Genomic DNA, 11,465 nt, shown 5'->3' on the forward strand with positions numbered 1-11,465 from the left:
CCCCCTGGGTGTGGGGCACTTCTCTCCATAGACTGCCCCCTGGGTGTGGGGCACTTCTCTCCATAGACTGCCCCCTGGGTGTGGGGCACTTCTCTCCATAGACCGCCCCCTGTGTGTGGCACTTCTCTCCATAGACTGCCCCCTGGGCGTGGCACTTCTCTCCATAGACTGTCCCCCTGGGTGGGGCACTTCTCTCCATAGACTGCCCCCTGAGTGTGGCACTTCTCTCCATAGACTGCCCCCTGGGGGCAGTATTAGGCCGTGACCTGATATGTGTTGTGGGGGGACGCACATCTCTGAACAGAATGTTCTAATATTATTCCTAAATAAGACTGATTTCCCTTTCCAGGAATGCCGCACTCCATGACATCAGAGGGACTGGAGATCACGTTTGCCACCAACCACCTGGGCCCCTTCCTGCTCACCAACCTTCTCGTGGGTAAGTCCTGCCGGCCCCCCTGGGCGTGTCTCTCTTCTATCTCAACGTGGGTTGGCAGTAGAAGGTAACATGGGTCCCCCTGAGGCCTGGAGTCTAATCTGACCACACGCAATGTCCTTCAGATCTACCAACAGCTAGGTAGTGCAGTGATGGTCCGCAGAGAAATAGGGGACAGCAAGGAAGAGAGTAGACCTGATACGCTGCCGGAGGTATTCATTCCCAACAGAGAAGGAATAGAGACGTCGATGGATCGGGTTTATGTACTCAGTGGCGTTGGCCGGGATATTCTAGACTTGTGCGCCGTAAAAAAATTTGTTCCGTTTGGTTTCGCTCCGTTTCGGAATATCCGTTATTTCGTAATTCGTATCCGAAACTCAATGCGGATTCGTACGAATCCAGCCCCTCCACCCCCCCCCCCCCCCCCACAGAGGGCTGTGACAGGATCAAGAGGTGAGCGAACGCCGGTATGTGTTCTCTCACTTCCCGATCTACTGAGTAGACTTGTGCGCCGTCAAAAAATTTGTTCCGTTTCGTAATATCCATTATTTCGTATCCGAAACTCAATTCGGATTCGTACGAATTTCCGTTAGTATCGGCACATTTTCGTAACTTTACGAACATTCGTTATGATGAAGTTAAAAAGCAAAAATACCTTTGTTAATATTGGAGTCGATGTGGTCGTTGTTTTTGTATCCGAAATACGAATTCCGTTAACGGATTCCGCATCCGAATTTCGTATTTCGGACTTAAAAAAAAAACTACCATCAGCTCCAATATAAATGTACTTTGCTTTTTACCTTCAATATAACGAATGTTCGTAACGGAACGAAAATACGTCAACGGAATTTCGTATTTCCTGCCTGTGTATTGTAATGCGACTCTCAGCAGCAGAAGAGAACCTCTGATTGGTCAACCAAAACGAAATACGAATTCCGTTAACGGATTCCGTATCGGAATTTCGTATTTCGGACTTTAAAAAAAATCTTGTCATGTTGTTCAACTTCAGTTACAGGGGTAATATTAGTTCCCGTTTCAAAGAAATTCGGATCCGAAATTCGTTAACGGAATTTCGTATTTCGGATATAAATTCGGAAACTGTCATTCGGATTTCGGATGCTTCCGAATCTACGAACTTCAGGAAAATTCGTACGAATTTCGATTCGTAACGAAACGAATCGCACGTGTCTAGGATATTCATGCCGTATAGTGACAGGGCGGCTCCATGCACAGAGCGTAACCATCCGTGTTCATCCTTCCCCGCAGATTTCATGAAACGCTCGGCGCCGAGCCGCATCGTCTTCCTGGGTTCCTTCATGCACAATAAAGGGTACATAGACGTCAGCAACCTGTACGGGAAGAACATGGAGAGACAGAGATTCAACGACACCTACAACTGCACCAAACTGATGAACACCATCTGTGCCGGAGAGCTGGCCGAGAGGCTGAATGGCACCGGTGAGTGACAACCCCCTGTGGGCCGGGAACGGCAGCTGTGAATGAGCCCCCTATGGGTCAGGGACGAGACCCGTGAGTGACAACTCCCCCCCATGGGTTGGGAACAGCACCAGTGAATGGGCCCCTATGGGTCAGGGATGAGACCGGTGAGTGACAACTCCCCCCCATGGGTTGGGAACAGCACCAGTGAATGATCCCCCTATGGGTCAGGGACGAGACCAGTGAGTGACAACTCCCGCCCCCATGGGTTGGGAACAGCACCAGTGAATGAGCCCTCTATGGGTCAGGGATGAGACCGGTGAGTGACAACTCCCACCCCCATGGGTTGGGAACAGCACCAGTGAATGAGCCCTCTATGGGTCAGGGATGAGACCCATGAGTGACAACTCCCCCCCATGGGTTGGGAACAGCAGCAGTGAATGGGCCCCTATGGGTCAGGGACGAGACCAGTGAGTGACAACTCCCGCCCCCATGGGTTGGGAACAGCACCAGTGAATGGGACACTATGGGTCAGGGACGAGACCGGTGAGTGACAACTCCCCCCCCTTCCCCTGGGGTTGGGAACAGCACCAGTGAATGAGCCCGCTTTGGGTCAGGGGATGAGACCCGTGAGTGACAACTCCCCCCCCCCCATGGGTTGAGAACAGCACCAGTGAATGAGCCCGCTATGGGTCAGGGACGAGACCGGTGAGTGACAACTCCCCCCCCTTCCCCTGGGGTTGGGAACAGCACCAGTGAATGAGCCCGCTATGGGTCAGGGACGAGACCGGTGAGTGACAACTCCCCCCCCTTCCCCTGGGGTTGGGAACAGCACCAGTGAATGAGCCCGCTATGGGTCAGGGACGAGACCGGTGAGTGACAACTCCCCCCCATGGGTTGGGAAAAGCACCAGTGAATGACCTTCCTGTTGGCCAGGAACGGCATCAGTCAGTGACCAACCATGGGCCATGAATGGTACCAGAGAGTGACTCCCCATGTGCCTGGAACAGCACCAGTAAGTTGCATCTCTCCCAGATGAGCCAGGAACGGCATGGGTGAGTGACAACCCCATCAGTGGTCCCAGAACGGATCACCTTCCTCCACGGGACGAGAATGGCACCAGTGAATGACCCCCCCATGGGTTGAGAACGACACCAGTGAGTGAGCTTCCGTCCTTGGGTTGGGAACAGCACTACTGATTGACCCTCCCCCTTTCATGGGTTGGGAAAGGCACCAGTAAGTAATCTTCCTGCCATGGACCAGGAACAGCACCGGTGAGTGACCCCCACATGGGGCAGGAACAGCACCTGTGAGTACCCCCACAAGGGTTAGGAACAACCCCAGTGAGTGACCTTCCTCTCATTGGCTGGGAACAACACCTGTAAGTGACCCTCCCCCTTTAATGGGTTGGTAACGGCACCAGTGAGTAATCTTCCTGCCATGGACCAGGAACAGCACCGGTGAGTGACCCCCCACCCCCCATTCAATGATTGGGAACAACACCAGTGAGTAACCAGGAACAGCACTGGTGAGTGAACCCCCCATGGGCCGGGAATGGGTTAGGGGAGTCATTAATGGAGTGAAAAATGGGATGACATCACGCACTTGTAATTCCTTGAGATCTACGAGTCTTCCTGGTGGATATAATTTCCATCATCTGAGGTAGCCGGCGCCACGCACCAAGTCAGGCAAAGCAACATTATTGTTTCGGGGGGTCTGCAGCGACCTTGAACTATGCTGGGCTTCTGGTGTGTACTGTTCCTTTAAGACTAATGTCACACAAGTGTCATACTTGGAGGTCACATGCGGGCAATAGGACAACCACCCGCTTCCATGTGCGACTCCCTCTCTGGCAGGATGAACAAGGCGTTGCTCTCTTGCCGGGGGTTCTCAGCAGCGAGGGAGTGACACGGGGTCCGCCTCTATTTGTAGCTCTCCTCCTCTCGGGGTGACGTGGAGTGACCCCCTTAGTGGTGTGGCAGGCTAACAATTCCACTTTGATGTCTGGTTCTTGGTGTATGGTGGGGAGAAGTTTAGTTGGCCTCCAGCCGCTTTAGACTTCTACAATTAAGATTAACTCAATTCTAGGAGAGGAACAGGGGTGCAAGATACCCCAAAACAGCACAAATATAAGACAGGTCTTCTGGTAGTAGAAGGCCCTTTTAGAGCTGTCTCTTGGCAGTTGCTGGGCCTGTGAGAAGCAGCCAGACAGATCTATGACCCTGTAGGAGCAGTCACAGTCTTCCTTCAGTAGTAGAGGATCTCTCTGATTGGACTGGCCCTTGGCCCTCTGATATCTGTGACCCGTGACTCGGCCCCAGACAGGCCATTGGTGGAACAGAGACCATGATGTGGGACTGTCCTAGCAAACCTGAGACAGTTGACCTGGATGGAATTCTCGGTTTTGCTTGTCCCTACATTAGATTATCCTGAAGTTTTGTGGGTTCAGAAGCCAAGAAGGGGGAGCAGCAGTTTCCTTCTATCACAGGACTCAGGGTGGTCAGCCAATGTAGAGGGGAGCAGGGCATTTACCAATTCATGAACACTCTTAGGATGCACTCATTCCCACTGCTGTGTGTAGGGACTCAGGAGGAGCCCCTTAAACAGCAGTCATTACAATGTATTTGAATCAATGATTGAGGTCAAAATAAGGAGTTTTTGGTGATTTTAAATTTATGGTATCGGATCCCACTTGGTGTGTTGAAGCTCAACTCCAGGATCTAGGTCTTAACTCATAACAGTGCTCTATTCACCTTCTACAGCTTATCTCCGGGATCCAGCCTTTAAATCATAACATTGCTCTTCTCCCCGTCTACAGCTCATCTAGAGGATCCAGGCTTCAACTCATAACTTTGCTCTTCTTCCCATCTAGAGTTAACACACGTTTCATATTCCAATTCTGAGCATAAATAGTATATTTTAATACCTGTGATGTCATTGGTATGTGGTCAATTCTCCTAAGGGTGGAGTGAACTGCCACACGTAATTTACAAACATTTCCCTCAACTACATGTCCCATTATTCATTAGTAATCCAGTGACATCCATAGGACGTTCTGTGGGCGGTGAGGTCCTTTTTCCAGGGTTTAACTCATGACATTGCTCTTCTCCCCGTCTACAGCTCATCTCCGAGATCCAGCCTTTAACTCATAACATTACATGTCCCATTATTCATTAGTAATCCAGTGACATCCATAGGACGTTCTGTGGGCGGTGAGGTCATGTTTCCAGGGTTTAACTCATAACATTGCTCTTCTCCCCGTCTACAGCTCATCTCCAAGATCCAGGCTTTCACCCATAACATTGCTCTTCTCCCCGTCTACATGGGAAAAGAAAGAGCGATGTTATGAGATAAAGCCTAGATTCCAGAGATGAACTGTAGACGGGGAGAAGAAAGAGCAATGTTATGAGTTAAAGCCTAGATTCCAGAGGTGAGCTGTAGACGGGGAGAAGAGCAATGTTGTGAGTTAAAACCTGAATCTTGGAGATGAGTTGTAGATAGGGAGAAGAGCAATGTCATGAGTTAAACGCTGGAAAAATGACCTCACCGCCAACAGAACTTCCTATGGACGTCACTGGATTACTATGAATAATGGGACATGTAGTTGAGGGAAATGTTTGGAAATTACATGTGGCAGTTCACTCCACCCTCACTCCGCCACATGCCAAAAAGCACAAAAACAACAAATATTGTTTGACCACTGCAGGAAGAGTCAATTTTCTAGCACAGCCCCGCCCCCGATTGCATGTCACAGCCCTCTGGGAGTGGCTAATGGCTACAGAGAGACCTCCATGGAGTGCAGATATAAAACTCTAATTCTGTATTGATACAAAGTGTCAGTGGTTATAAATGACGGTGTGATATGAACGCAGGTGTGACGGTGACCACAGTTAATCCCGGCATTGTGATGACGGAGGCCTTGCGCCACTACAACATACTCATGAGAGTCATCTTCAACATCATCGGGTTCTTCTTCTTTAAGGTCAGTACAGCCTCTAATCTCCATATCACTGAGAGCAGATCCTACTACCACTGAGATATCACTGAGATCACATCCTACTATCAGTGAGATCACATACTACTATCACTGAGATATCACTGAGATCACATCCTACTATCACTGAGATCACATCCTACTATCACTGAGATCACATCCTACTAAGACTGAGATCACATCCTACTATCACTGAGATCACATCCTACTTCCTACTATCACTGACATCACAGCCTGCTATCCCTGAGATCACATCCTACTTCCTACTATCACTGACATCACAGCCTGCTATCCCTGAGATCACATCCTACTTCCTACTATCACTGACATCACAGCCTGCTATCCCTGAGATCACATCCTACTTCCTACTATCACTGACATCACAGCCTGCTATCCCTGAGATCACATCCTACTTCCTACTATCACTGACATCACAGCCTGCTATCCCTGAGATCACATCCTACTTCCTACTATCACTGACATCACAGCCTGCTATCCCTGAGATCACATCCTACTTCCTACTATCACTGACATCACAGCCTGCTATCCCTGAGATCACATCCTACTTCCTACTATCACTGACATCACAGCCTGCTATCCCTGAGATCACATCCTACTTCCTACTATCACTGACATCACAGCCTGCTATCCCTGAGATCACATCCTACTTCCTACTATCACTGACATCACAGCCTGCTATCCCTGAGATCACATCCTACTTCCTACTATCACTGACATCACAGCCTGCTATCCCTGAGATCACATCCTACTTCCTACTATCACTGACATCACAGCCTGCTATCCCTGAGATCACATCCTACTTCCTACTATCACTGACATCACAGCCTGCTATCCCTGAGATCACATCCTACTTCCTACTATCACTGACATCACAGCCTGCTATCCCTGAGATCACATCCTACTTCCTACTATCACTGACATCACAGCCTGCTATCCCTGAGATCACATCCTACTTCCTACTATCACTGACATCACAGCCTGCTATCCCTGAGATCACATCCTACTTCCTACTATCACTGACATCACAGCCTGCTATCCCTGAGATCACATCCTACTTCCTACTATCACTGACATCACAGCCTGCTATCCCTGAGATCACATCCTACTTCCTACTATCACTGACATCACAGCCTGCTATCCCTGAGATCACATCCTACTTCCTACTATCACTGACATCACAGCCTGCTATCCCTGAGATCACATCCTACTTCCTACTATCACTGACATCACAGCCTGCTATCCCTGAGATCACATCCTACTTCCTACTATCACTGACATCACAGCCTGCTATCCCTGAGATCACATCCTACTTCCTACTATCACTGACATCACAGCCTGCTATCCCTGAGATCACATCCTACTTCCTACTATCACTGACATCACAGCCTGCTATCCCTGAGATCACATCCTACTTCCTACTATCACTGACATCACAGCCTGCTATCCCTGAGATCACATCCTACTTCCTACTATCACTGACATCACAGCCTGCTATCCCTGAGATCACATCCTACTTCCTACTATCACTGACATCACAGCCTGCTATCCCTGAGATCACATCCTACTTCCTACTATCACTGACATCACAGCCTGCTATCCCTGAGATCACATCCTACTTCCTACTATCACTGACATCACAGCCTGCTATCCCTGAGATCACATCCTACTTCCTACTATCACTGACATCACAGCCTGCTATCCCTGAGATCACATCCTACTTCCTACTATCACTGACATCACAGCCTGCTATCCCTGAGATCACATCCTACTTCCTACTATCACTGACATCACAGCCTGCTATCCCTGAGATCACATCCTACTTCCTACTATCACTGACATCACAGCCTGCTATCCCTGAGATCACATCCTACTTCCTACTATCACTGACATCACAGCCTGCTATCCCTGAGATCACATCCTACTTCCTACTATCACTGACATCACAGCCTGCTATCCCTGAGATCACATCCTACTTCCTACTATCACTGACATCACAGCCTGCTATCCCTGAGATCACATCCTACTTCCTACTATCACTGACATCACAGCCTGCTATCCCTGAGATCACATCCTACTTCCTACTATCACTGACATCACAGCCTGCTATCCCTGAGATCACATCCTACTTCCTACTATCACTGACATCACAGCCTGCTATCCCTGAGATCACATCCTACTTCCTACTATCACTGACATCACAGCCTGCTATCCCTGAGATCACATCCTACTTCCTACTATCACTGACATCACAGCCTGCTATCCCTGAGATCACATCCTACTTCCTACTATCACTGACATCACAGCCTGCTATCCCTGAGATCACATCCTACTTCCTACTATCACTGACATCACAGCCTGCTATCCCTGAGATCACATCCTACTTCCTACTATCACTGACATCACAGCCTGCTATCCCTGAGATCACATCCTACTTCCTACTATCACTGACATCACAGCCTGCTATCCCTGAGATCACATCCTACTTCCTACTATCACTGACATCACAGCCTGCTATCCCTGAGATCACATCCTACTTCCTACTATCACTGACATCACAGCCTGCTATCCCTGAGATCACATCCTACTTCCTACTATCACTGACATCACAGCCTGCTATCCCTGAGATCACATCCTACTTCCTACTATCACTGACATCACAGCCTGCTATCCCTGAGATCACATCCTACTTCCTACTATCACTGACATCACAGCCTGCTATCCCTGAGATCACATCCTACTTCCTACTATCACTGACATCACAGCCTGCTATCCCTGAGATCACATCCTACTTCCTACTATCACTGACATCACAGCCTGCTATCCCTGAGATCACATCCTACTTCCTACTATCACTGACATCACAGCCTGCTATCCCTGAGATCACATCCTACTTCCTACTATCACTGACATCACAGCCTGCTATCCCTGAGATCACATCCTACTTCCTACTATCACTGACATCACAGCCTGCTATCCCTGAGATCACATCCTACTTCCTACTATCACTGACATCACAGCCTGCTATCCCTGAGATCACATCCTACTTCCTACTATCACTGACATCACAGCCTGCTATCCCTGAGATCACATCCTACTTCCTACTATCACTGACATCACAGCCTGCTATCCCTGAGATCACATCCTACTTCCTACTATCACTGACATCACAGCCTGCTATCCCTGAGATCACATCCTACTTCCTACTATCACTGACATCACAGCCTGCTATCCCTGAGATCACATCCTACTTCCTACTATCACTGACATCACAGCCTGCTATCCCTGAGATCACATCCTACTTCCTACTATCACTGACATCACAGCCTGCTATCCCTGAGATCACATCCTACTTCCTACTATCACTGACATCACAGCCTGCTATCCCTGAGATCACATCCTACTTCCTACTATCACTGACATCACAGCCTGCTATCCCTGAGATCACATCCTACTTCCTACTATCACTGACATCACAGCCTGCTATCCCTGAGATCACATCCTACTTCCTACTATCACTGACATCACAGCCTGCTATCCCTGAGATCACATCCTACTTCCTACTATCACTGACATCACAGCCTGCTATCCCTGAGATCACATCCTACTTCCTACTATCACTGACATCACAGCCTGCTATCCCTGAGATCACATCCTACTTCCTACTATCACTGACATCACAGCCTGCTATCCCTGAGATCACATCCTACTTCCTACTATCACTGACATCACAGCCTGCTATCCCTGAGATCACATCCTACTTCCTACTATCACTGACATCACAGCCTGCTATCCCTGAGATCACATCCTACTTCCTACTATCACTGACATCACAGCCTGCTATCCCTGAGATCACATCCTACTTCCTACTATCACTGACATCACAGCCTGCTATCCCTGAGATCACATCCTACTTCCTACTATCACTGACATCACAGCCTGCTATCCCTGAGATCACATCCTACTTCCTACTATCACTGACATCACAGCCTGCTATCCCTGAGATCACATCCTACTTCCTACTATCACTGACATCACAGCCTGCTATCCCTGAGATCACATCCTACTTCCTACTATCACTGACATCACAGCCTGCTATCCCTGAGATCACATCCTACTTCCTACTATCACTGACATCACAGCCTGCTATCCCTGAGATCACATCCTACTTCCTACTATCACTGACATCACAGCCTGCTATCCCTGAGATCACATCCTACTTCCTACTATCACTGACATCACAGCCTGCTATCCCTGAGATCACATCCTACTTCCTACTATCACTGACATCACAGCCTGCTATCCCTGAGATCACATCCTACTTCCTACTATCACTGACATCACAGCCTGCTATCCCTGAGATCACATCCTACTTCCTACTATCACTGACATCACAGCCTGCTATCCCTGAGATCACATCCTACTTCCTACTATCACTGACATCACAGCCTGCTATCCCTGAGATCACATCCTACTTCCTACTATCACTGACATCACAGCCTGCTATCCCTGAGATCACATCCTACTTCCTACTATCACTGACATCACAGCCTGCTATCCCTGAGATCACATCCTACTTCCTACTATCACTGACATCACAGCCTGCTATCCCTGAGATCACATCCTACTTCCTACTATCACTGACATCACAGCCTGCTATCCCTGAGATCACATCCTACTTCCTACTATCACTGACATCACAGCCTGCTATCCCTGAGATCACATCCTACTTCCTACTATCACTGACATCACAGCCTGCTATCCCTGAGATCACATCCTACTTCCTACTATCACTGAGATCAGAGCCTACTATCACTGAGATACTCCCTCTCTTCCATCAGACGGCGGAGGAGGGGGCGGTCAGCACCATATTCTGTGCCGTGTCGGAGGAGGCCGAAGGTCTGACTGGGAAGTATGTAGACAGCGATTGTCTGATTGAGATTCCCGCGGCGAAGGCTCGGGATCCGGCTGTGACCAGGAAACTATGGGAGGCCTGCGAGGCTGCGACCAGCCTGACCGCTGATCCCCGGCAATGATGGCGGCAATGGAGGACGCGAGATATCGGGGCCGCAGCTGCGGGTGATTCCCTACGAGTGTGACCTCGAGGACTACAGACACCGCCCCCATTCCGGAGGTTTTCGGGGTGGGAACGACCTTAATTCTTGGATGTTTGATACACTAATTATGGGTAATAAATGACTCTATACAGAGCCGCGTGTTTGTTTTTTTGTTTGTCATATAAAACTTTATACGTAAGCAGACAAAGCACAGAGGTCCCCGCTGCACAGTCGTATGAGTTCTACTATAATACATTATATTGCCATTAGTATTGGGACGCCACATGAACTCTAATGGCATCCCAGTCTTAGTCTGTAGGGTTCAGTATTGGGTTGGCTCCGCCCTTTGTCGCTACAACAGCTCCGCCTCTTCTGGGAAGGCGTCCACAAGATTTAGGGGTGTGTCTATGGGAATGTTGGACCATTTGTGAGGTCAGGTACTGATGTTGGGGGAGGGGCTTGCAGTCTCCGCCTCTAATTCATCCCAAAGGTGTTCTATGGGGTTGAGGTCAGGACTCTGTGT

The 11,465-nt window shown here is 49.0% G+C and overlaps 1 protein-coding gene across 1 annotated transcript; it reads left to right on the forward strand.

Annotated features, from left to right (window-relative positions):
- Positions 1-349: 349 nt before the first annotated feature.
- LOC108803749 (retinol dehydrogenase 14-like) lies at positions 350-10,931 on the forward strand (the record flags this gene model as incomplete). The annotated part of the gene is made up of 4 exons (XM_018575562.1): positions 350-439; positions 1,703-1,894; positions 5,746-5,855; positions 10,727-10,931. Coding segments are annotated over 4 exons (587 nt in total), but the record flags the coding sequence as incomplete, so codon positions are not given.
- Between the last annotated feature and the right edge of the window lie 534 nt (positions 10,932-11,465).

The sequence above is a fragment of the Nanorana parkeri genome, unplaced genomic scaffold (genome assembly GCF_000935625.1).
Source record: "Nanorana parkeri isolate BGI_ZX_2015 unplaced genomic scaffold, ASM93562v1 scaffold4146, whole genome shotgun sequence".
Lineage (NCBI taxonomy): Eukaryota > Metazoa > Chordata > Amphibia > Anura > Dicroglossidae > Nanorana > Nanorana parkeri.